Source organism: Grus americana, chromosome 21 (assembly GCF_028858705.1).
Source record: "Grus americana isolate bGruAme1 chromosome 21, bGruAme1.mat, whole genome shotgun sequence".
Taxonomy (NCBI): Eukaryota; Metazoa; Chordata; class Aves; order Gruiformes; family Gruidae; genus Grus; species Grus americana.
The window spans coordinates 7036464-7063900 of record NC_072872.1 but is presented as its reverse complement, the minus strand read 5'-3'; the positions used below and the strand labels follow the sequence as shown (position 1 = coordinate 7063900).

The 27437-nt window shown below is 36.6% G+C and overlaps 1 protein-coding gene across 3 annotated transcripts in view; it reads left to right on the top strand.

The window, feature by feature from the left end:
- The window catches only part of GNB1 (G protein subunit beta 1), a 44342-nt gene extending 17212 nt beyond the window's left edge, over positions 1–27130 (top strand). Inside the window, exons 2-13 of one of the 3 annotated variants that reach the window (XM_054850048.1) lie at positions 2152–2214; positions 3662–3713; positions 10662–10769; positions 11450–11488; positions 13250–13356; positions 15153–15216; positions 17426–17588; positions 20267–20333; positions 21881–22082; positions 22463–22679; positions 24913–25024; positions 25415–27130. In XM_054850048.1, the coding sequence (XP_054706023.1) occupies positions 10713–10769; positions 11450–11488; positions 13250–13356; positions 15153–15216; positions 17426–17588; positions 20267–20333; positions 21881–22082; positions 22463–22679; positions 24913–25019 (1023 nt within the window). In that variant the 5' untranslated portion in view covers positions 2152–2214; positions 3662–3713; positions 10662–10712 and the 3' untranslated portion in view covers positions 25020–25024; positions 25415–27130. The remainder of the gene's footprint in view (positions 1–2151; positions 2215–3661; positions 3714–10661; positions 10770–11449; positions 11489–13249; positions 13357–15152; positions 15217–17425; positions 17589–20266; positions 20334–21880; positions 22083–22462; positions 22680–24912; positions 25025–25414) is intronic. The other 2 variants (XM_054850049.1, XM_054850046.1) reach the window with 2 other exon arrangements.
- The last annotated feature ends 307 nt before the right edge of the window (positions 27131–27437 follow it).

Sequence of the window (27437 nt, the reverse complement as noted above, 5' to 3'; positions counted from 1 at the left end):
TGCATGCTAAATTAGTAACTGCCTGCCTACATACAGCTGTCCTTGCTAGGTATAAGATGCATCCCATTCAGAAGGGTGCATGTTGATAAGGAAGATATACTAGAGCAGCAAAGTAACTTCATTTGAAATTGTTATACCTTAATAGTAATATTGATGTTTGCTAGTAGCTTTTGGGGTTTTTTTTTTTTGTTTTGTGGGGGTTTGGGTTTTTTGGGTGTTTTCCCCCCCCAGTGAAATCATCTCTGAGTGCCTTGGGTAAAACAACCTTATGTGCCACTCTTGCAGGAAGATGTGTCATGCAAGAAATTTTTAAGATTCAAATAGTGTAGTGGTCATGGAAACTAGTTTTTACTAGTGTTGGTTGAGATCAGTTTTAAACTATGTTGATAAAGCCAATCAAAATACATGTGCAAGACTGTACACATTGATAAAATCCCCCTCTGAGCCTTCTTCAGGCTGAACATGTCTCTCAGCCTCTCCTCATGAGAGATGTTCCAGTCCTCTAATAATTTTCAAGGCCCTTCGATGCACTTTCCAGTAGCTCAATGTCTGTTTTGTACTGGCATGCCTGGAACTGGACACAGTACTCCAATGTGGCCTTACCAGTGCTGAGTAGAGGGGAAGGATCACCTCCCTTGACCTGTTGGCAATGCTCTTCCCAATGCAGTGCTGGATGCTGTTGGCTGTCTTTGCCACGAGGTAGCGTTCTTGGCTCATGTTCAGCTTGCAGTCAGCCAAGACCCCCAAAACATGAAGCGGTGTGCCTGTCTTGGAGACTGGTTTGGGGTGGGATCCCTCCTGCAGCTGTGCTGGAGGTCTCCCTGCTAAAGAGGAATTGGTGTTGGCTGTGCTCTGTCCATGTCCGTACAGCAGGGGCAGCTGCTTGCGAAGCCTTGTTCCAGGGGTGAGCCAAACCCTGGGTGGGCAAGTGTCTTACGTATGAATTGATGGTGTGTTATAAGAAGCTAGAATGCTTTTGCTGCAGTTCAAATGCTGACCTTGACATCTAGTCAGTGTGTGTGTAAAGCAGTCTTAAGGTGTGCAGGTGGAATTAACATCCAGAATATTTGGGGTTTAAGTCTCTCATTGAATCCATAGGTCAAGAAGAAAAATGTATTTAAGTAGGTAATGGCTTTGGAGAGGGCTAAAGTGAATGCATTTAATCTTCTGAAGAAGTTGCTTGATTTTGGAGGGTTGTTCAGATTTGCAATGATAAAGTAAAATACTTCTAAATGCTTTCCCTAGTCTTCAAAGTCCCTTTTCTTCCCTGCTTTCCCCAACCTCATGAAAAAAGTTGTATTCTCTTTTGCAGAAGAGTCTTCTTCATGTGAAGACTTGTATTCTGGTGGATGTTGGAGTTGAGAAATTTTTAGGCTGGGTTGTCACCTCAGTATAACTACTTCAGTATCTTTAAAGGAAAAAGTATTAGCCTGACAGCAGTTAGCGAGTGCCTGTAGTAGGGAAGCTTTACCCAGAAATGATGATGCTTTTGCCTTCTGGAGTTACTCTATTTAGTCCGAACTGCTGTTGCTTTACTTGGAGCAGGAGGCTGTGCGAACATGGGGACACTGGGTACGCTAACCGTGTGTAGGGCTGGCTGACCTCCAGGTGCTTTGGTATAATGGTTTAACCACTCGAACCATGCTTAAAGTATTCTGTGGTACTTTTTGTTCTCTCCTGCTTTAGAAACCCCAGTTCTTGATGTTGAGAACCTGAAGCTCTCAGCTAAGCAGGGTTACAAGGGCTGATTAAGGGAGAGTGTATGAAGCTTGTTACAATAACTTTTTCTTTGCTGAACCAGTACTGCGGTGCAGTGAATGAGTTGGCCTGTAATTTTCATGTTGCTTTTACCAGGCTACATTTTTGCTAAAAATGGAAGCTTGTGGCGATGCCAATTTTTTTTCCACAAGTAGCTTGTCTACTTCTGCTCTTAAATGAGCTCCGTCTCTAATGTAGAATTGAAAATCTCTGTTACCAGGATTGCATTCTGCAGGCATCACAGGATGCTTTCAGCATACCCAACTGAAAACTTAACCTGGTTTGAAAAATGATCTAAACTTTGCAGAAAAGTTTGCTGTTATGCTTCCTTACTCTTCTTGCAGGCTGGTTAAAGTAGCTTTTTTGTTTTGTTTTTGTTTTTCTTTTTTGCAGAAGGCATATGAAATCTGCAACACCTCTCCTGCATTAATGAGGGTGCAGCACAGGACAATAATGGTGTGTGTTTTGGCCTTTGCTATTGTGTATTCTGTGTGCTATTAGTGTGCCAGCATAATTTGACTTGTTTACATTTCAGGTAATTCTTTCAGAATTTCATTAGCTTTTATTATCTCTACAGCGTGGGCAATTTTTTCTGTCAAGGCTTCTGAAAGTTGAATATAGTTGATCTTTTTTCAGAACTTAAAATGGTCATGTCATGTGTTTGTGTCATTGGCTGGGTGGAGTTTGGCCTCTACGTGTGAGTTACTGTTTTATGTCGAAAAGTGTGTTGTTCTGGCAGTAACAAACGAAACTGCTTACACTGTGATGGTTTCATAATCACAGTATTAAACGGTTCATCTATAAATGAGCTTAGATGAGGATGACCCATATCCTAAGTAGCTTAACCTCCATACCAGACACTGAAGTGGTTTGTAAATTTTCCAGCTAATAGTGAACTGTAAAATCAGAAAGACGCATTACATGTAAGCATTTCAGTTTAAAGTATATAAAGTTGTAGACTGGCTTTCTGATTTAAAATTATTTTGCTTCAGTACATTCTTGCTTTGTGCTTAGAATAATCTTTCACTGTCCTGATGCAGTGGCTTTGAAGATGTACACTCAAGTGTCCATTGACATCACCCGTAGCCCTTGTCTTGCTGTGCGATAGAGACAGATTGCAGATGTTTTGAATGTATAAGTGGTTGTCAATGTTTCAAATCATGGGGTGAACTATAATTATTACTTTGTGCTGCCAGAGGAAAAAATTGTTCTGAAATTCCTTATAAGAATTTTTTCACCTTCCTACAAAGCCAATTTGTATGTTAAATCATTTCAATCTTCCAGACTGCAAGTGTGTGAGTTACTTAATGTGTCAATTTTTACTTTTTTTACTTTTTATTATCTTTAGTGATTAGAAGTTGTAACTCTTCCAGAAGAGTGTTATACTCTCACTTGAACTCATTAGTAGGAGGTTTATGTAACTTCTTTTCATAAAATAGATATCATGATATTTAACTGTGTTTAGAAAGCAAGCATACCTCAGGAACAGTATTGAGCCGAAATAATTTCAATACTTTGAAAATGTAAATTCTTTGGGGGGGCACTTTGTAGTGCAGTGGAAATTACAGTCTTGTATGAGTGAGACAATGTTTTGTTACAATCCTGAGCTCTCTAGTAGTATGGACTTCTGCTTTGCTAGGGAAGGAGAATTAATGATCTGAGGATTGCAAGAGTCTTCTTGGATAAAGAATGTTAAAAGCTTCTTGACACGAACAAGTCTTTCGGTTATGTTAGTATTATTAAAACAATGCCCATTTCCTTCATGAAGACAAGCTGGCTGTTTAAGACAGCAAACAAAAACTAGTCTGCTTTAATAGTATTTTTTAATTTCTACTAGATTTGTTAAGAAATTGGTGTTATTTCTTGATAATTGTACTAATTCTGTTTTGTTTTTTTTTTCCAGAATTTACATGTTTGACAGCAGAAGTTGGCTTTCTACTGTAGTGAGAGAAAATGTAAGTAGACAAATAAGATAATTTCTTTTTTCTAGTGCTTGAGAAACTCATACTATCTTTTAAAAAGAGGCTAACTTCAGGTTTTTAGCTATTAATCCGTGCAAGCCTGAAGTACCTGTTTTTACTTTAGCATGCGTATTATGTCAACAGGAAGGATTTTAAAATGGCCAGGAAACCTGCTAAATAATAGATGTTAGTGCCTGCCTTCTTTCAGAAATGGAACTGGCAAAGCAGAGGGAGACCATAGATGAAACTGTTTCATCTCAGTGGGGCAGGGAACTGTAATAAATAAAATGATGAGAACAGTTACTCTGTCATGAATGAAAAATTACTTATCCGCCATGTTTGACAAAAGACGGCCAATTTCTTTTGAGCAAAGTTGCTTTTGTCAGAATGTTCTTTTCAATGTGTCAGTATTATTTAAAACCTAAAAGTTTCAGAGTTTATATTCTGTATAATCGTAATTACTACTAATATTCTTGGAACAGTAAAATCTTCATTACCTTCCAGACTATAACTTCAAATGTTTCTGCCTCTTGTGAAGCATGTGAGGAACATTACTAGTTAGCTATGTGTTCTGTAGATATTTTCTATATAACCTTTTGTTTTAACTAGTGCTGGGTATTAAGCCAGTGTATCGGAGCTATTCAGTGCATGTTCTACAGGGTTGTTGTTCCCCCCCGTCAAATGAAGTTTGTATCACAGAAGCTTGTGTGATTCTATACATGCTGTGTTCGTGTATACCTTTTCTATGATTTCTAACTTCTAAAATTATCTATGCTTTTTTCTGTGGTGATCACCATGTTTGGAGATCTGTGTACTTCACGATCAGGAGGCACCCCTGAATTCTTTTGTCTTCTATTTTGGATCCTGTAAATGGGAAAGAGAACACCTCAAATTTGTTCCACAAGCAATTCTTATCTATCTTACTGTGTTTTATATTGACTAAAAGTCCAATAGGAATCAATATATACTTCCAATTAAATAACAAAAAGCCCCTCAGCTTTTCACAGCCAATACAATGTCAAAACGTTGGAACTAACAGTGGATTGTGTATAATTCCTTTGTCATTGTGAAAATGTACAAGCTGCGGTGCATGTTGCTAATAGGATTTATGGTATCTAATAGATTAGCACAGCTTCATTTAATCAGATGACCTGCTATGAGACTGTCTGGTAGGCATAACATGAACTCATAATTAAGGCTGTAAAGTTGTGGCTCTGTTTTTGCAAATGACATGTTTTGCTTTTCTTCTGACTGTTTCATACATATTGGAGTGATGTGTATTAACAGGAAAGATGTTGAGGGAACAAATACCAGACAGCCTATTCATGTGGTAGAAAGGTGATTTGGCTAACCTTCTTATGAAATTACTGTACTAGGGTAATACTCTAACAATATAACTTTAAACCCTCTGTGTTACCAGACTTTGCATCAACAATGGCTTGGTGGGATTACTTTACTTTTTGGGAGTTGTGTAGTAAAAATACCATGTGGCAAACAAAGTTTGGCCATCAAGAGACAGAAGTTCTAAATCTTTGACTTAACACAGATTTGAAGTCACAGCTATCATTCTCTTTTAATCTGTAGAGGTTATTTGCAGGACAGGCTATTTAGGAGAGGATGGGTCCATCCCATTTATGGGAATGATGTGAGAAAATGAATAACAAAGTGTGTAGTAAGTGTTGCCTCATTGCTGTTACCAGGTAGTTTTAGAGCGGAATCTTATTTAACCCAAGAATATATGTTTGGATGAGTTGTATTCAACTCTTCCCATTTCTCTTGTAATGTAGGCAAGCATCAGTCTGCATACAAATGTGATGGTATTAATGATACCTTGGTTTTAGTAACTGGACTTAATTGGATAAACAGCTTGAGCTCTGGAAAGGACATTAAAGTTGTAACGACAAAATGAGTGAATTTGAGTTCTTCATTAGCCTTTGAATTGTTCTGTCACTGTTTTCTGAGTAGTGAGCTTTACCTTTAAATTAGAATTATTATACTAGGACCCTAAGTATATCTCCATTTGCAGGAAGTATGTGGAAGTTTTATAGATTTCATAAGGCTTTCTATTCAGGTCAAAGATTCTGTGCAGAGTTGTTCAACATAGAATTGACTGCCTGGAAATGTATAACTCCTCTTACGTAGGACTATAGCTTATGTAGCTTAGAGAAAAACAAACCCAGAAGTTGTTACTTTGAGATGAGTGACGTGATAAATCCTTTTGACATAGTTGAATTGTTTTATCATATATGGAAAGTAACAAATTAGGTTAAGTCAATACTTGATTTTCCTATATGGGAAACAGAGGAACAAAGTGACTCTTCTATGGGTAACTTGTAAGAAGAGATTAGAGACTTGGGTCATTTGGTGTAGTGAAGAACAGTAAACTACCTTGCAAGTACACATATTGTTGTCCCTAGCAAGAAGAGAATTATCTACAAAGTATACTTGTCAACAAGATTAGGGGGAATTAGGCTTAGAGCAGAGACACTTAAGCACTTCAGCCTCTGGAAAGGTCTTGAGTGAGTTCAACAAAGTGAATGTGTTATTCTTGAGAAGCCTGCCTTCAAGTAACATATTCAAAAGAAACAGAGGTAAGCATGAATTTGGCAGCTACCTATTTCTTCACAGTTATAGTGGGAATTTGGAAAAAAGGAGCGTGGAACTGGTAGTGACTTTTTGCATGAAGTTTACTTGATTTAGAAATTTAGTAACTTCTTTCAAAACCCCAGAAATAGAAGCATCATCCCTATCAAGCTTACAGTTTCTCCTGGAAACCTTCTTTTGAAATGCCTTTAAAACATGCTAAGAAACAAAAATGTATTATTTCATGATATTCAATTGTGCTAGTTTGCAATGAGCATAGATCATATGTTGAACAGTCCCTGCTTGTTACTTCTGTATCTGTAATACAAATAAATCTGTATAAAAAATTCCCATGTATCAAGAGTGAGAATAGATAAAAATATTTGTTTTCCCATACATTTTCCTGACCTTACCTGTTGTTCTTGCTCTTTTAAAGATTTATTTTAATTTTTTTTTAATGCTAGATACTAGTAAGAAATGCTAGATACTGGTAAGCTCTGCTGGCCACATACAGTGTAGTTGAAAAGTACCCAGGAGGATGGAACCTTTTTTTCCCTCATGGATCTCATATTTCAGTCATAAATATAATTGCCTAAGATTTGCCTATTCCTCTGTTTCTTTTACACTGAGCTGGTTGGCTGGTTGTCCCATAAATTTTAGAGTCTGCTTCAGGGAACTCCTATATTTTAATGCCCTCGTCTTCATTAGGATTTTCTTTTCCTGAGTGTTAGTGAGTTCAGTCATGTTGGCAGGAATTAGAACTTCCTGTTGATGTTGAAACAACAAAGACTGCAAAGGGAATGTGGAAATCTGGTTTAAACAATTCCTGTGGATGCTGTCAGAAATGCAGTTCAGAGTTTGGAGCTGCTTGGAATGCATCGGACTCTAAAAGTGTATCTAACTTTAAGATAGGAACTTACCATATGGATATATGGTGTTACAGATGGGAAATACATCAAGAGTTGTATGCATTCAGCTACTACTTGTCATGCATCGAATATTGAAACATGAATCCTACTTAATCAAGTGACTGAAGGTCAAGATCCATAGAAGCTGCTTTAAGAATAGTAGTTAATTTCCTTGCTACCTGTGATAATGGAGATGGTATCTTGCATGTAGGTGTAAAGGTTTCTGTAGTGTTGGTAAAGCACTTTGAAGTTGTTCATTAAAAGGAAGCTTTTCTTAGAACATCAGTGAGTGACTGTCTTGATGTGGAATTCACAAATAAAACATTTGAGGAGCTTAGCTGCACAGTAGGTAGGGCAGGTTATGTATATGCATGTCTGACTAACTGTATGATAAAGTGCATTTATGAAATTACTCTGAAGGTTGGGTTCTGTTAGTGTATTTAGGTAATCCTTACAGGTTGTGAAGGAGTTTGGGTTGTTCTGCCCTACGTAAAGTGAGACTTGGCAGAGAATGGAGGCAAAGTGCCGAGGCAGAGTACTGTCTTGAATTTGATGTGAGAGTTTCTTCTGTAACAAAAGTATATGTGTAGTTACTGTGCTAGGCCTTTCAAAGTGTGCTGGAGGTTTTATTTGTGTGAAGAGGGACATGTATGTGCTAGTTAAGCTATGATATCCCATCAACTGGGCAATGTGACTTATGTCCTTTCAGCTTCTTTTATGGCTGTCTCAAAGTTGCTGCTCCTGTGTTGCTGCAGAAGACACTTAACACAATTGGGCTGCTCCATCTGGCTTTGTCACTTGCGGTAGTACCCTTCAGCGCATGCTATATTAAGCAATAAGGCACCAGCATGAAATAACCTTGTATGATTAGTTTTAAACTCAGTGTATGCAAATAATCCAGAACGAAGCTACAGGGTTTAGTTTCTGTGAAGTGAACTTTCTCAATATGACTTTTTTCCTAGGATTAGTGTTCATCTCCTCAGGCCTCTTGCTGTTCCATACAAAGAAGTTTTGTTTCATTTAAATGCAAGAAAACTCTATTGCATAGTGCACAAATTCTGGCAGAAATAAATTGGCACTATTTTAAACCGTATGTTACAGGAGAATGTATCTGCTTTGACTGACATTAGATTATTCATCCTATTATATTTTTAAATAGAACTGCATGTAAATTTTTAATGTAGTTACCTGTAACTCTGCAACTGGAATTTTGGTATCCTAAATCTTTATCTTAATCCTGCTGTTGAGTTGCTGTGACCTTGAGCAGAACGCTTAAGTTTTGGATTGTGATTTCTTTCTCTGAAATAGGAATGATACCATCTCTAAATTCTTTGTACTCTCCCTGGAGAGGTTGGTATTTGCTTAGTGGGAAATGGGCTTATATATTAACTTAGAGAATGGCAGAAATAGAACTGGATATCAAAATGCTAAAAGATGTGAAAATTTGTAGTTTATTCTTTAGAACAGTCTTTAGAGTTTCTTGTTTCCTTTATGACAAGAGTAGTGCATGCTATTTCATACTGTGTGTGAACTACACAGGAGCTGTAGGCAGTGATGACTGCATGCTAAAAACTGTGGAGAGACCCAACCACAGAGTGTTTTGTTTTAAATGTAGAATGAACAAAAAATATCTTGAGAAACAAAAGAGCATTCAAAAGAAAAGATGATGGGTATAGGATAATTAAACACTCTAGGTGGGTTTTGTCTTAACTGGATTTTGAACTAAGCTGAACCAGCAATCTTAAAGGGGCTTAAAGATGACCCTGGAACCAGAAGAGAGAAAGAAGAGACCTAGTTTCACAATAAACTGAAAGGGCTTTGAAGCTGTGCAAATGGAGGCTTTGAGAGAGGGGCTAACTAAAATTCCTTTTCTAAAATATTTTGGGTTTCAGAGAAGAGTATAAATTTGTAAATGATGGTATGCCAAGATCCGATACTTGTTCCTGGAGGTCCTCGGTTTGGAATACTAGCTACTATGAAGAGAGCTCTGAGATAAGTCTGGTTATGTGGGATAGCAATATTTAGGGAATGTTCAAGTCTTAATAACTCTTTTGAAACCTCTTAGCTTTTGACAGTGATGTTTGCTCTACTACTGTAATTTGCCTTCACCATACGTTCTCTGTTACTCTGGATAAAAATTTGGAAGTTATCCTCATCCTTCTCCTTGGAAAGGGCTTTAGGGGAAAAAAACAAAACCTGCATGCTTGCAAAGATAAATAAGCTGACTAAATCTTAACAGAATAAAATGTAAAGCTGCTAGCAAAGCATTTGCTTTAATAGTAGAGGGTCAGTTCTACTGTATGGCTAATAAAATGTTCTAAAACCACACCACTAGTGTTTGTTTATAAACTCCAGGTGCTCTATGTAGCATTTGAAAATGAAACCAATTATCTTGTTCTGCAAGAAAAGACAAACTTCATCAGCACGTTTATTCAGCATCTTATACTGGTATCAAGCTGCAGAGATCTTAAAACAAAAAGTCTAAGAACAGCTGAGTTTTAGGTATGGAATGCTAATGAAAATGCCAACAATATCTTTCTGGAACAGTGACTTTTAAAGATAACTTGTATGTTTAATGGAAAATACCTATAAGCTTATTGGAAAACAGTCCAATAGTTGAGGAACTCTATAGGCAATAGTTGAGGGTTTTCAGTGATAGTTATGTTTTATTGAGCCTCTATCTTGCTGGCTACAGAGTACAGCAGACAGGGTTATATGTTAGTAATTGGGTGCTTATTGATGCTAGGAAAATAGTCTCAGAGGGGGAAAATGTCTGTTGGCAGTGGTTTCTCAAACTCCTCCCCTCAACCTAACATTCAAAAATAATTTTATTCTGAGAACCTGTTAATGTTAGAATCCATTCTGGAAATCTCAGGGAGACATTTTAGCAATTAACAGGTAAAAACCTGAACATTTGTGAGTGATCACCTTTTATCCAGATATCAGAAAAGCATTTCTCATAACTGCTGTGTTAGAGATAGTGTTCGTAGTAGGTCTTTTTACAGCATTTTGCAAGTGTTTGTGTCAGTCCATAAATACTTAAGGTGCTTGGGTTTTGATAGGAGGATTCCTTACTCTGTTTTTAAGACCTACAGAGAAGTTCTGACTTTCCTGTCTAACATTAGTGTTATCTGCTGGGAAATTTGAGTTTATACAAAACTGAATCAGAAAAACACTTATTAAAAAAATGTAAAAAAGAGACCTGGAGGAAAGGAAAATTATATTTTATTTACTGTGGCTGGAAAAAAGCTAAGCATGTTTGTGTGTGGTAATACCTTATTCTGAAGAGATTTCAGAGAAAAATATTTTCACCTGTATTCCAGTACTCATAAACCAATCTGCCTTTTTTTTTTTTTCAAATGTTGTTTGAGATGATTGAAAGGACTTGTCTACTCTAGTAATTTCAAGCTATGACTTCTACTAATTCTCATTATTGTCACCTATCTTTCAGATTTCTGGTTGTTTCAGAGGTGGCAGTGAAGCACGCCTTTAGCACAGGAAAATGAGTGAGCTTGACCAGTTACGCCAGGAGGCTGAGCAACTGAAAAACCAAATCAGAGTATGTATTGTATCAGTGGATCTTGAAGCCACAGTACAGAGGAACGGTCATTTGTGCATCTTGAGGAGAACAGAGGTGGACAGAAATGATGCATGAAGCTAAATGTTTTCACAGTGTCAGAGTTAACATTGTGGATATTTAGAAAGGGCAAGCACATGTTAACTGCTTTAGGAAATTACTCTTTGGTCTTTAATATTGCCTAGCAAATAATAGTCACACAAATCATGCACAAAATGGAATAGATCAAATGAATGTTTACTGAAGTTTTTCTGAGCCAGACTATAACCAACGTTAAGCAGCCTCCTGCTTAAAATAAGGTCAACTATAAGGTTATTCAGGACTTTGTCCACTTAGGTCTTGAAAACCTCCAAGGATGGAGACTGCATAGCCTGTCTGGACAAGCACTTCCATTGCTTGACTGTCTTTGTGGTGAAAATCATGTTACCTTTCTCTCAAAAGAAGAAAATTTCGAAGTTAAATCTCAATATGCTCAATGTATTTTGAAAGCAGACAGCATTATTATGTTCATGCTGCAGTTAGGGTAGGCCCTCTCTGGATGACAAGCAGAAATGCTTTCTGAACGTTGTTTTGAGGGTGCTTGATCAACTTGACAAAAGAGAGATAGGGTGAAAGAAATGTACAGAACTCCTTCCGATTTCTTTTTTTTTTTTCTGTTGCAGGATGCTAGGAAAGCATGTGCGGATGCCACCCTGGCTCAGGTAAGCATTTGTGAGTTTCATATGAATTATGAAAATTTGCCTCCTTTACAGAAAGAAAATATGGTGTAAGAAGTTAAGTGCAAGTGAATCTCTTTTTTTTTTCTTTATAATTTTTTTTTTTTTACCTTTAGATGGTTTCTTCCAGAAATAAGTACATTGTTTATGTTTTGTCCATTTTCTGAGGGCAGTAGCCTTGAGCAGTAGTTTCTTTAAGAAGCGACTCAGGGCACATCTCGAACTGCTCAATGGAAAATAATGCAGGGGAGTCCCAGTGTTCTGCTATGGATATGGTAGTAGTACAGTTGCATTACTGTGATAATCTGAACCATAAGAGCTGCTGAGGTTAACCTAATTACTGATTTTCACGTGATGCTGCACTTATATCTGAACTGCTTCTGAATCTGAGCTAATACCTTTGCCTCTTGCTGTACTGTCACATTTCGATCCTATTGGCATGGCTTCAGTCTACGTTAACGTGGGGAAAGGGAAATTGTACTCTGTAGTACATCTCATGGAGATATGGTGGGGTTTTTTCTAGAAATCTGGTAGGAATTTAGACTGAAACAGATTATTATGGCACTGGAAGAGGTGGCAAGCCTTTGCCTTTTTTTTCTAGCTATATCATGAATCAGTTTACTCTTGTCACCTACTTCAGCCTATTTGCTTGAATGTTGACTATTAATCCTGTGCGTCTGATTTAAGATAGTTGATACAGAGGTGATTTATGTTAGTTTATTAATTTTAAATGTCACAAAATATCAAGTAAAAAAGGCAATACCAATATTTATTTAAGTGTACGTATCTTGTGATCTCATTTTGTGAGGCACAATGTTGAGTATTTTCCAGGGTGAAAGTATGGAAAAAGAAAAAAGAAGGGGGGGAGGGGAAGCCACCTTCAGTATTAGTTAATACAAGAGATGTCCACCATGAAAGACGTTTTATGTCAGGGAAGCAATTCTTATCTGTTCCATCTGAGTCCTAAGCTGTCTCGATAGCCTTTGAAAAGAAGCAGAGATCTTTGCTCAAACGCAGTCGCTAAAGAATTTTGTAACATGGAGACATGAGAAGTATGCAGACATTGTCTGTGAAATAGACTTACAAACTTTTGGATTTGTTGTGGTGTGTACTACTTACAGTACTGGAAATGTGTTGTGCTGATTTTTTTTTTTTTTAAACTGGTACTTCTCTCCAGACTGGAGGACTTATTTATATTAAGTTTAACAGTTTAAGGACAGCTAAACCGATTACTTCTTCACTATTCACTTATTCCGGAGGCAACTACTATCTTCAAGAAGTTAAATCAGGAATACTATTAATTTAATAATGCTGTACTTGGAAAAGAAGGCCGTTTGGATCTGAGAGTTATTAATTCATCTTGTAAAAGTGGAGATGTGTTTAAAGCCTGATATACCTCTCCACACCCACCCTTCTAAAAAAGAAAAATAAATGTTAGACTACCACATTTATCTATACAGGAGTAGAAAACTCAGATCAAAGATCTGAAATCCTACAAGTCGAAGAAGATATGACCTAAACAAAGGAATTTGAGAGTCTTTGTAAATGCAATAGACTGCTTTCTTCATTTGATAAAGACGTACTATGTAAAATGATGAAACTTTTGATTAAGCAATTTTTAAAAACTCAGTCAATATTGAAAATGTGGGACTTAAGTCTGCATTGGAATGCTCGTTTAAATGTAATTGTGTTACTTTTGGAACTATGAAGTGAAAAATTCAGTGTATGACACCATTCCTATTTCAGATCACAGCCAATATTGACCCAGTGGGGAGAATTCAAATGCGCACTAGAAGAACGCTCCGGGGACACTTGGCTAAAATTTATGCAATGCACTGGGGGACTGATTCCAGGTGGGTGCTAGTGATACAAAATCACATCACATGGCTTCACTGTTCTTTGGAAAGTTGAGCGCACAGGAATCCGTTATTTTTCCTCTTCCTACCACTAATTCCAAGAGAACTTGGGCAATCAAGAGAATTCGGAAACAATGTCATTTTTTTTCCTCCTAATGTCCATGTGTCTGTCATCCAAATCTAAATTTGGTGCCAAAATACCAGTCTTCATCTACTTGCCTGAAAAATATAGTTGTTATACCACATGAATTCTGAGGAACTGTGGAGATAGAGTAGATTTCATTATCAGTTGTCTTTTTTCCTTAAATGCTTCCTGTTAACTACTGATGTTCAGTTAGAGAGAAACTAAATGATATTACTATCAGCTACTTTCTTTCTCTTTTTTTCACAAGAATTCTAAAGCACACTTATGGCAGCAAATTTTCAAACTTCAGTTAAAAGGATATGTTGCTGCTTCCTTGCAGGAACAGATTAAAAAAAAAAATCCCCTTAGGAATTTTTAAGTTACAGCTAAGGAGTTTCTAAGTTACAGCTAGCCTCCTTCTTCTCAGTAGAGATTTTCAAAGGAAGGTTGATGTTGTTAAAGTTACCTTACCAAATTTGTGCAAATAAGCTGTGCCTTGTGAAAGAACTGCATGAACTCTTGTGTCTATGCATACAGTAACTACTCTAAAGCAAAATAGACAAGTACTTAAGCAAGAGGACAGTGTGCATCATGAAGATGAAAAATAATTCATGATGTGTTATGCTTTTAGTTTCTGAATTGCTTAGTGCTTAAAAATCAGAACAAACACAGTTGTTACTTTGAGTTAAACTTTAGTGTTTTGCACCTCAGTTTTCTGTGCCTGTGAAAGAAGCTAATTTCTCACAGATCTGTAGAATTCATTGCTCCGAGCATCTCTTCGGCATGTAGCTTATTTAAAAGATGGGGATTCAATTTCTTGTTTAGCAAAAGTATTTCAGGACAGCTCTGAAATATAAACTAGAGTAAAAAAAAAAAAAATTAATCCAAAGAGACTGGCATACTTTGACGATTGCACTGTATTGTTCAGCTTGGAAATGGTCAGAAGACGAAGCGCAGAACAATTTTGAATACCGTATTGTAGTATTTTATCCAAAATGACTTAGAAAATGTTGGAGGCTACACAGGTTTTTCATGTCAGTATACCTAATCTAGCTTTAAACACATTAAAAGCAGGTAAGAGAGCTCTGAGCAATGAATTAGGTGCATCATGTTTCAAACATGATTGCTGGGTGGGGGATTGAGGCGGTGTTGATTTAGATTTAAAATCTTCTTAATTCTACCCCTTGCATTAGGGGTGTCTTTACTGCTTTTCATTTCCATTGTATTTCAGTGCTGTTATTTGTTCAGGGTTTTTTGATGTCTTAGAACTTAAATTCCTGTTTTAAAAATAGGAAAAAGAAAAATGTGTTGATAATGTAGATTCCCAAACTCAATGAAACTGAAGCCTATGTGTAGAACACAGAAGCGCTGATTCCATGCAAGTTTTCTCCCTCAAATTGAGATGTTAGTTGCATGGCTACAGGTTTTTCTGAAGTCAGAATGTGTTAATGTGTAGGTGTTCCATCACACATTTCCATAATATTTAGCATTAAAATTGAGTACTTGCAAAATTATTTTTATAGTGCTAATAATGGAATTGGGTAATGCCGCACTGTACTTAAGTGGTTTCAGGTATCTTGGCCTCATAGTGGAGAGACAGGTGCCATCACAAAGATGTTCCTTCTTGTCTTCTTGCAATGATTGTATTTACCTTCTGTTTCCTCTCTAGGCTTCTAGTTAGTGCCTCCCAGGATGGCAAACTTATAATTTGGGACAGTTATACTACAAACAAGGTAAGGCTAACTGTTAGTTGCTATGTAACTCAATTGTAAATACAAAGGAAGAAAATGTTACCTGTCATGACTTTGGCTGCATTACTTGCATAGTCTTAAGACTAAATTTTGAATTCTCCAAGCAATAAAGTTTGCATTTAGAGAATATAGCAGTGTCTTAAGTGCACTGCGTATGGAAATGTGCACCACAAATGGAAAACAATGAAATACTTAATTCTAGAGAATGTTTTGATACCGCAGAGAAATTGATCAACAGAGAGCAAGAAGTAATAAGCATGTTGCACCAGAACAGTTAGTGATTTAAGCATAGCCGTAGTAATTTGTTCTCTGCAGTTAAGCATTGAAATTCCTGACGGGTATAACGTCATCACTTTCTGGCTGCAACCACGTGATGCACTTCAGGATTACTTTTACTTTCATATGACAAGGATTGGTGTTTACTGGTTATGGTTGCTGTTATCAGGGCTGGCAAAATTCACATGTTGCCCCTTTGAGTTAGGTTGACAGAGCTGCTTAAGTCTGTTGTACACAGGAGCATGGAACTGACTTTATTTCAAATAAATTTTCCTGGCTTAGCTCGTCATAGCCTTAAAAACAATTTTGCCAATGTACTTCAGCAAATAGCATGCTACAGAGGAGAGAGAAGCAGAAACAAACAACTGCAGCAGCAACTCCCAAAGCTGGGATTATTGTTGAATCTCAGTTGTGAAACTAATGAATCTGTAACTGTTTAGTAAAGGGTAATAATACTGTTTGTAAAATAAAAATAAACCCTTTTTTGCCTTCCTCCTCCTCCTGTCACCCAAGCACGTGCATAAATGTCATCTAAATGACTATAACAACTGAAAGATGGTAAAATAATCACTGTATACCATGATTTCTGTATTAGCATTTTCAGTTCTTATATGAACGCTAATTAATCCATCGCATCATCAAGAGGCAGACAGCAGCTTTCTTATCTGGGGGGGGAATGGAATCTGAGGTTGTTACTAGACTGATAAAACTTTACTAGAATCAGAAATGGAACTCTTCAGCTGCAAAAACATTCTCCCCCTATACCTCTTGGCAGTATTGAATAGTGAATATTGGCAGTGAAACAGCAATTGAGTTAAAAAAAAAAAAAACCCACCACCACCCCACCCCAACAGAAGTTAAAAAACCAAACCAAAACAAACCACAAACCCTCTGGAAATAGAGGTAGCAAATAACTTGGTGTTGAAACAGTACGACAATTGACTAGGTAGCACCCAGAAGCAGTTAATGCAAAAACACTTGAATGATAGTCTGCAGATGTTCTTTTGGCGTTTGTAGCACACGTTGGAAGTAACACAGTTGTCATAAATATGATCTTTTCCTAATGATAAAATAAAATGGCTAAAGGTGAATATTCTGATTAGTTCCTTGGTAGAAGACTTCAAAAAATGAGCTGGTTGTGGTTTTAGTGCAGGGTATTTTGTTTTTTAACTGCTGATTGCTGCAGGATCGCTGATTACTGTAGCAGCAGAGGAACAGACAGTGATCTTTATTGCTTACTTAAAAAATGCATGATGACTTTTGATATTGTGTGAATTTCACAATATGCATAAGGGTATGATCCCTTTCTTAAAGATGTTATGAACAAATTGAAGGATGAATGCAATCAGTTAATAAGACAGAACAGGTTTAGCTTCAATAATTTTTAAAATAAAGTTTTTTGAGCACAGAATGACAAGGAAACATGAGGTGCTTATATTTAAATATGAAGGTTGATTGCTTGCAGTGGATTTCCAAAGAAGGATTTAAATGGTAGTGAAAGTAGCTATTTCCTTACTTGTTCATTGATAGCTTAGCATCTAAGCCTGGAATTGGCAATTTTGCTGACTGTACTTGGAAGTCAATATTTTCCTGAACCTATAATAAACCAATTGTAATCAGAGCACTGAAATGAAATAATTTTGGTTTTATGAAAATTGCTGATTAAACTGGATTCGGGAAAGGCAAATCTGAAGCTTTAGTTATGTAATTACTTGATCTGATGTGTTATATATGCAAGTTACCCTCAAAACAATTTGATACTCAAACAGCCGAAGACTTTTTTCCCCACTGTTTTCTTCTTGTCCCTTTGTCAAAAAGATGATGTATGCCTTGGGACACAGATGAAGAACTTCCTGATGGTAAATTATTGAATCGGTTGTCTTGCAGATGAAATACATTAATGTGTGTCTTTCAGGTGCATGCTATTCCCCTGCGTTCATCTTGGGTCATGACTTGTGCATATGCTCCTTCTGGAAATTATGTGGCTTGTGGTGGTCTTGATAACATCTGTTCCATTTATAACTTGAAAACTCGTGAAGGGAATGTACGTGTCAGCCGTGAACTAGCTGGTCACACAGGTGAGTGCCTGTTCAGAATGATCTGTTACCTAAGCACATGGTGAGGATTTAAAAAAAAAAAATCTTTTAAATATAATTTTCTACTTAAAATGATATACTTGTGTACCTGTAGTACACAAGGTCCCATAGCTGCATATTGCGTGTTTTTAAATGTTCTTTTCTTCCTCCTTTTTAAAAACTTTAAGGATGATATTCTTTGAACAAAAGTAGTGTAATGAGAATGTGTTCTAACTTTTCATAAGCAAGACAGCTGCCTTCTGGTGGAGCTGTTCTTTAGTCGCAGAGGTTTGAGTTCTCATTGCTTCCTCTTCTGTTTCTTCTCCTCTCCCTTCTCCCCAAATTACTGCAGCTTAGGTTTTGCCTTCAGTTTCTGTTTCCAAGGTGGACTGTCTTGTCTCTTGTGAAGAGACAGGTAGACTTGTAGGATTTGCCTGGTGAATTGGAATGTAAGGTGTAGCCGCAAAGTTCTCTTAGTGACAGATGAAACAAAATTTGCTTTGTTAGGTAGGAAGGATTGTAGAAACTCAGGTGTTAGAGTTTTTGAAGCAAGAAAGTCCCTCGTGATGCTTAAAAGCTAGTGTTTTAAGTGTGGGGAAGGACTTGAAAATTTTTCTTTCTGAACAAACCAAGAGACTCAGTGTCACAAAGTACCTTTAAAAGCAAATTCAATGGCTGAAGATATTCTCGCTTCCTGAAGAAAGTACAGTTAACAGACACAAGCACCTTATAAGCAATAGTAACCTAGAAAATGTGAACTGCTTTTGTTTATTGTCTGATAATGGACGGATTTTTTTTTAATTTTTGTGAATGGGGTCAGAAATTTTTCACAGCAAAGCCAGGCAGGTGGTTTCTTGAACTTCATTGAAAATTAAAACACTGGCTATTTAGTAGATACTCAGGTATCTTGTAAAGTACTAGCATAGTACTGAGCCTGTCACACACATCAGTAGTCTTGCAGAATCAGTAATACCTCCAACAATCTGAGAAAGGGAATGGACAGTAATTAGGCATTGCTCCTAAAGCTGCAGCTCTGAAGCTGGACGTCATCTTTATGGTCTCTTTGTTTCCACAAAGAGTGTAATCCAAAATGCAGCAGAACAAAGGTAGATTGCTCTAGAGGCTGTCAGCTTGGCTCCGGAGAAAACCTCTAACAGTTCTTTAGAGAAAATACCAGGTGGGCTCTGTGTTGTTGGTTTTCTGCCTGATCAAGCCTCTAACTATACAGAGTAAAGAAAATGGTACAAAGACTGTTCATTGAAGGGAAATAAGGTTATTCAGAAATAAATAGTTACACATTAATGAATTTTTACACAGGAAAAGTTAAATGTGAATTAAAGTCCACTTAATACCATTTAATTTTCTTTCAGCTGTTTTTCTTACAAAGCATAATTTCTGTAATTTAGAGGAATTGTGTACCCTCTTTGTGTAGTTAAGGGTGTGAGAGTGCCATGTTGATTTGACCTTCAGATAGTGGTTGTGATGTGACCAGTAAAGTTATTTCTATGAAGGTACTCTTCTTCCCCGGCCGTCTCCCTTCAGGACACAGGGAAAATTGGAATGATGTTTGGACACAGGGAACTTTGGCTTTCAGTATGTGGCCCTGTGAGTGTGTGTGTATCAAAACACTGAAAAATATTTTAGTAATAAAAAGAGCATTATTTCTATGATATTCTAGCTGCTTAATGGTCTTTATAAACTGTATAGCTGGGAAAACATGGATTTTTACATAACATGAGAAGCAGAATTCTGCTGTAATGCAAGGGACATCAAAGGAGTACATTTGAGACCTGACCAGTTTGTGTGAAATCTTCTTGAAGGAACTGTTTCGGAGTTGCTTTTCTGTTGCAAGAATTGAACGAAGCCCATAGCTAGAAGCTGATGTTTACAGGTTTTCATCTTTTTGTGTGGTTTGGATTTTCAGAAGGTGTTTGTTTTGCGAAACAGAGGTGGCTGGCAGGACAGACTAATTTTGTAATCAGAGTTGTTATGTTGATAGTTTGGCATGTGTTACCTCAGTACAAAGATGCTTCAGAGCATTCAGATGAAATTCTTTGCTGCTGCTGTTGGAGAACACTCCATGTATATGCTCTGCTCTTTGTACTGACCAAGAATGTAGTTTATTTTTTCCTCAATAGTTGTATGATACAGTTGAGGTCAGAAGTATTTGTTGGTCCTGGATGCAGTGACATACAGATCGACTTTCTAAGAAAGTTCAGTGTGTGCAGCGCAGGGTTACCTATACTTCTATCCAGCTTGGCCAGTGGATTCCATGCTTTTGCATCACTACTCCCTTCTCCTCCTCCTCCTCCTCCTCTTCCCACTCTCCACCAGAAGAAAAATTGGCAAAGTATTTCCATAACAGTCTCTGCCCTGTTTGGTTAAGCTGCTTAAGTTTATTTTCTTCTCTGTTACAGACATCTTTGTTTAGGCTGATTTGCTGTGATACTAGTGTATCACTGTGCTAGTGTAGGGGTTGAATTGGGCATGGTCTGTAAAGAGCCAAAATATATTTTGTCCAAAATGTTGGAGGTTCCTATATAAAAATCGTCTGTGTTGTATTTTAGGCTTATATAGTAGCTCTTGCTTCATCTTCAGGGAGGAGGAAGCGACATAGAAGCAAGCCTGTATGTGATGTGAAGAGTCTGGTCTTATTCATCAACTTTTTATTTTGTTTTCAGGATACTTGTCATGCTGTCGTTTCTTGGATGATAATCAAATTGTTACCAGCTCTGGTGACACCACTTGGTAAGCAATAAAATTTTGACATGATTATTAGTAATGACTTTTCACAGCTATACTCTATTATTGAAGGAAATTTTATTCTTTGTAAACCTAATAGCTATCCAGAAGACTAAATGTGATTAAGTATTGTTCATATATCACGTTTTTACTAGTAATGGAAACCTTGGTCTTTCAAGTTTGTTAGCTTTGGCTGTTTAGTTATGCCCATGTTCTGAACAGCCTGACCTAATTCTCTGTTAGGATGGTATAGGAAATTTTTCGAACTAAATTGTTTGGCTTTCAGAAATAGGTGTATTAGACTAATGACTTTTCTGAAAGTTGTTTAGTATTCAGTATTTATTACTTAGTCATATTTGGATTTTTCTAATACAGAATTTAGTTTATGTTGCTATTCAGAAGAGGTCCTATAAAATATTCTGCAGTGACAGCAGATAGGCTTTTTGAGGAGAAGGTAGGTGTATGTCTTAATAAATTCTAGCTTCTGAACGAAAAAAGACCTCAATCTTTTTTTCATGGATTTTTCTATTATATCTAATTCTTAAAAGCATCGCAGCTCTCCCAAGCAGCAGGTTTTATAGCAAAGGTTGTCTAATAAATACCTCTCCTACACAGTGTCAGTCTCTTTGAATGCCCATCCATTAGTACACTGATTCTGAGTAGCTATTGAATATATACGTTTGGTTTTTATACAAAAATGTTTCAAAATATGTGTTCCTACTTTTGTGGTGGTTTGGTGTTTGGTTTTTTTTGTTTTTTTTTTTTAAACAGGATTTGTTAAAATTATATTCTTTATAAGAGAATACAGCTGTTTCAGGACTTACTGTAGTAACTACAGTTGTTTGTCAAGGACAAACTCTTATCCATCGCTTCAGCCAAGCTTCAAAGTACAGTCATCTCTTATTTGCCTAGTGCAGATCTGCCACTAATGAGTGTAGTTTACTGAGAAATTATAGAAATTAAAAATCCTTAACCTTCTTTAAATGTTTAGACCTCTTGTAGGGAGGTGATACTGGTCTTTCATCCTTGTATAGTTTTTGATTATCGCTGTAGTAATGATTTTGCTGTGTTGGGAAAGTGGTTCAGCTTTAGGATGACAGACATAATTCACAAAGTTACACATCCTCAGTGAGTTTTTAAAATGAGAAATGCTGAGTCAGCTTTTGCTGTAGCCTTACCACTGCTGCTTTCTATCGACCTTGTAGTAGTACTGGACAATAGTAATTGGCATGTCACAAGAACTTTGTGCACAAACAGCTGTGAGTGCTAGTTATTAGTTTTTTGTACTGTTTTTCAATTTTAAACCCCCAATATTAAAAAATTGAAGATGACTTTTAAAATCTTGTATGTACAATTATCCTGTAACATAGCCAAAAAGTTCAACAAAGAATGTTTGGGGTTTTTCTGCTCTCAGTATATTTTTCATTAGTACTTTATGGAGTTTTACTTTTTAGCAGTGATATAAATGAGCAGGTTTAGACAAGAACTGCTGTCTAGACCTTCTAATGGAGCACAAATATGTTGATTTTTGTCTTTTTAATTACTCTTTCAAGCGCTCTCTGGGACATAGAAACTGGTCAGCAGACAACTACATTTACTGGGCACACTGGAGATGTCATGAGTTTGTCTCTTGCTCCTGATGCTCGGTGTTTTGTTTCTGGTGCCTGTGATGCCTCTGCCAAACTGTGGGATGTTAGAGAAGGAATGTGTCGGCAAACCTTCACTGGCCATGAGTCGGACATCAATGCCATCTGTGTATGTATCAACTTGAACAGAGGACATGGAATGTATGGTTTTATATTTCTCTGGTCTCAGCTCTTAAGTGTGTACTGTATGATGTAGTATTATGGCATATTTTCTTTAATAGTTTTTGTAGCTGGGGAAAGTACCTGAAATATGTACTTCACATCCATTGTGGTAAAAACTGTGGCTGTTCTTCACATGCTCTTAATTACGTTGCTATTTTTGCCCATATCCCAGTAGTGGAGAGGTGTGTACTCTTCTTTGCTTTCTTTTTCCACTTGATCTGTACAAAATAGTATATTCAATGAGCCAGAGGAATTAAGTCTGAAATCATGTGTTGTTTTCTTTTTTTTTTTTTTTCTTCCCCCCCCCCCCCCCCCCCCCCATTAAAGTTCTTCCCAAATGGCAATGCATTTGCCACAGGCTCGGATGATGCTACGTGCAGGCTTTTTGATCTTCGGGCTGATCAGGAACTTATGGTTTATTCACATGATAATATCATCTGTGGCATCACCTCTGTAGCATTTTCCAAGAGTGGACGTCTTCTCCTAGCTGGTTACGATGACTTCAACTGTAATGTCTGGGACACACTGAAAGCTGATAGAGCAGGTAAACATTTTTAGCTTTAAGTATCGTAAACACAGTGTGATATGCTGAATGTGCAAGTTGAGTCATATGCACAGACTTGTTAGCATTCCCTGTCTCAACTTTTAAAACTCTGTGATAACCTGTTTCACGATGGCCAATGATGAAAGTAGCTTAATGATGTTAACAGATAAATTTGAATACTGCTAAAGGATAGAAGAGATCAATGGATACTTGAGAACAAAAACATTGCCATTAAAACCAAGATTTTGGTGGTGGAGGGCTATTGTTAATTTTTTTTTTTTTTTTAGACTTTGTGGCATTGTTTATGTATGAACTGTTCAAAGCAATTAAATGTTAATGTTGCTATTTATATAAAATATTTTTTCCTGATATTTGTAGCAGTAGCTGTAGAGAGAACCAGTGAAACAACAAACACTGTGGAGATTATCTTTTGAGGAAATAAATATGAAATTTATGGTCCAAAGTTTAAGATAATTTAACTTCAGTTCTTTAAAATAAAAACTTTTATTAGAAAAAAGGAGAAAAGGTATAAATTAGGCTGCAAATGTTTTGTTATTCTCATCAGAACAGGGGATGAGAACAGGGACTTACTGTGTTACCAAATAAAGTGGTCTAGACTCTTAAAAATAACCTAGGTTAGGTGGGTTTTAAAAGCAAAACCCCCCCCCCCCCAGCCAAGCAGAATATTCTTCCACATGCAGTTGAAAGGATTAGTTGCAAGTGCATTATTTGCTTTGAGGGGATAGAAGAAACATAAACATATAGTCCTGGACTATACCAGAATAGTTTCCATTGGCTTTGTTAATTTCTGTCTCTAGCAACTTTGCTTTACCACTCGGATTTTATTCTTTGTTTCTTCCAAAATTCATTATAGTTTTTATCAGTACTGAGAAGTTGAAACTGTGGATACTCAGTTCATATATTCTAAAATAGTATTTGGTTCTATTTGCAAGTTAATGGTGCAAAATACAATTATTTCAGTGCAGAAATGCATTTTATGAATCAGCCTTGTCTGTGTGTTGAGATTTACAACTCAAGATTCTTGTACTTCGATTAGTGATGCTGTAAATATGTGTATAAACCTGCATGGAGATGACAACTGGCTTTTGTATTGCACTGAATTTCTGAAGATTGTATTGTCTACTTCAACACTTAATAATTTGGCTTCTGCTGCAGAAGTGCACCATTCTGTGCTGAGGCTTAGACACTTGTATTGGTTTAATAGGATCTGGAGATTAATGGTGTTACTCACACAGCGCTACTGCTTTTATAAAGTATATCAGAAATGTTACTTCTTCAAACATGAAGAATGTTTGTGTATGAAAGTTATTTTTACACTGAATTACCAGTTAAAATATTAATTTTTAAATGTATTAGGGTAAGAACTAAAACTGACTTAATTAATGTTCTGTATTGGAGAATAGTAAAGGGAAGGGAAAAGCCCAAAATATGAATGAGGAGAGTCCTATGAGCAGTGTAATTGATGTAGAAAGATTAATTTTAAATCTATCAAGAATATCTTAGCTTAGTGCTGTGGACTGGAAAGAGCTTGAGCATAATTAGGTTTTCTTTTTACTTCCTTGAAACTGTTAAATCAAAGGGGACACAAGAAAATGTTGGCTCCCGTAATTTTTCTGTTTAGTGTCTCAATTCTTTTTTTAATGGTACTATAATTGAATTATAGCAGATCTCCATATTGACAAAGAGATTGTATGTAGGAGTTTAAGTCTTGTAAGTGCTTGTAAACGTAGTAAGATAAAATTAGATGAAAAATGCTTTAGTGTTCATAATATAATTCAGTTTAACTTCTGATTTTACACACTAAATTTTTTTGTAAAAACTAACTGATCTTTATCACGATGGAGAAGAAATACTGAGAGCTATGCAATGCATGGTTATACTATATTTGTTTATTTATTGCTGTGACATTGTCAGCAGAATTTTCAGGACTGTGATTTTACAACTCACAAGAAATCAGTAAAGGTCATAATGTGGGGAATATACAAGAAAATTTTGGAGTAACGCATTTACTGAATTACCCCCTTGTGAACCTACCCAGTTATACCTAAGTTTGTGCTTATAAAACCAAAAGCATTTAAAAATTCGAACCATATTCAGGATTCTTTAATGTATAGATCGACTAATTCAAACATGCGTGCCTCAGTGTTACTTGAACTGAAATATGAAATCATCAAAGTAATGTAATGTGTTTGTTACGTGTTCTTATTTATAGGTGTCCTTGCTGGTCATGATAACCGTGTCAGTTGCTTAGGTGTGACTGATGATGGTATGGCAGTGGCAACAGGATCATGGGACAGCTTCCTCAAGATCTGGAACTGAAGTAGGTAGGTACCCAATTTATTAAGGCTGTCCTTGTTTTGGTATTCAGAATGCTTTTTTCCAGGTCCAAATAGTGCTGTTTTATTGGTGCTGCAAGCTTATAGTCCAGATTAGGAAAGTCACTGAGGGGGAAAAAAAAAATCTGTGGGTTTTTTTTTTTGTTTTTTTTTTTTAAATGTATGCAATGACATTTTTGTGATTAACTGGTTTTGGCATATTTTATTTTCCTGGTAGGGATGACTGTATGGTCTTTTGAATTTGGGTTGGTAAATAAATGACATTCTTGAAAATGGTGAGATAATGGCTAAATGTGTCAGTGGGTAGCGAGAGCAAAGCTTGAAACTTGATTACAGTTTATCGAAGTGCAACTCTTAATAAATCTTTCTGTGTGTCAGAAGAGCGGCGGACTCCATGACTGGAAGAAGTTTCCAACGGTTGAAAATTAAAAATGATAGCATATCCAATCCAACCATACTAACTTGGACCCCCATCCTCCCCAACTTCAAAGGGCAAGATCTTTTCCGTCTCCTGTTGCTGAAATGAAGAGCACAATTACCTTTCCAAGAAGAATTTCTGTGTTGTAAGCAAAATGAAATTGTGCATTCCTTTTGGGACCATTTTTTTTTTTGTCTTGAGAATTTAAAAATGAAACACTATCATAAAAGCATGACCAGAAAATAAACTTGAGCATAATTGTGAAACAGTTAGCTTTCACTGTAGTTTCCAAGTTGAAGTTAAGGACTTTATCTCACACACTTGCAAATTTTAAAGTCATGTTTGTAGCAGGATTTTTTTCAAGTTTCCTTTTTAAATACATTTCTCTATGTATTTAATTGAGCAAAACAAGGGAGTCCTAGCCCAGAGTATCTGGGGGTTGTTAACGCTGTAAATTTAGTCCCTAATTTTTTTTTATTTTATTTTCTAGTATCACAGATAATTGTTGCACAAAACTTGGCATATATAGGATAATGTTAAGCAGTAAGGTAACCAAGCACATGCTGTAAAAGGTAATGAATGCTTGTTTAAAGAATCTTTTCACCTTTTATGGATAACAAAAGCAATCCTTGGTCCCTCCTGCCCCCCCTCCCCCTTTTCACCACACTGATTTTTTTAATCTGTTTTGGTTTTGTCCACTTGAAAGGGCAGTTTATATATCCTAACACTATCCTATAAGTCTCAACAACCAGGAATCTCTGTTTTCAAAAGAGACCTATCCTACACTTGGGTATTGAGTCAATTCTTTGTGTATGAAATGATGTACAAATCAATGTTTTGAAAATAATGATCTTGAACTTTCTAAGTTAAACAAAAAAAAAAAAACCTTTTTTGATTGTTTGCCATATTGGGTGGGTTTACTCTTAGAATCGCATGCTGTAGAAATGCTAAAAAGTGCATATTGGACTAAGTCCTTAGATGTTTTTTCTTTGAAGAAATAACCTGTTTAAAAACTGTAACCATTGTCGCTGTATTCATTTATTGTTGCTACTCTGTGCATAAATCTATGAAGAACTCAAGTACAAAGCTATGCACGTTTTGGAGTAGCGTGATAAGTCACTTTTTTTTTTTAAAGAAACAGCCTGTTCAAACAATCGCTGTCAAAGATTCTGGGGTGTGGGAGGAGGGAACCTAGACCATCTTCTTTATAAATCAGTTCCTCACAGCCAGTTCCTCTTGTAGGATGAGTCCTTTGCATCTGATCAGAGTCATTTTTGTAATGAGCAGGTTTTCCTGGCTTTCTTTTCAAATAAAACGTTAAAAGCAGCAGTGTTTGGACAGCAGATTGTTCTGTTAAACTTTCCTATCTTCTCACTGTATCCAGAAATGCTCCTTCCTAGCAGCAGTAGTAGCTTTTCTCCATTTTGTTTTTTCTGCAACATTCTGTACAAAAATGTGCTGTAATTGTGCGTTAGGCCTGGATTTGGCATAAAAGATGAATTCCCTCTTACTCTCTTTCATGAAACTACTCTGTAGAGCTTTCTCCACGCCCTGTATCCCTCTTCACCTTTTGTATTTAATTTTAAAGTCAGTGTACTTCAAGAAAGCTGGATGCAAGATAGATACTATATTAAAATGTAATGTTATTTAAGATGTAATAAAGCAGTTTGACATGAGTTTTGACTGATCTGTTTTGCAGCTTATTGTTCAACCCACAAAACTGCTTCTTGGCAGGATTTGAGTTATGAAATAAACATTCGAGAGAAGTATATGCTGCCCCAAACCAGGTTGTTCAGGATTTTAAAATGGCTTGGATTTTTAATGGTTAATTGGGCAGAGTATGCAGTGTATTAGGTCTGAACTGTATTCATGTGAAAGGATGTGGGTTTCATTTTAAAGCTAAAAAGAGTTGCAAGATGATCTAAAATGCTCACAATTTTTGTTATGGAAAAGTGTCGCTAGCAGTATCTGAAAATATATGTG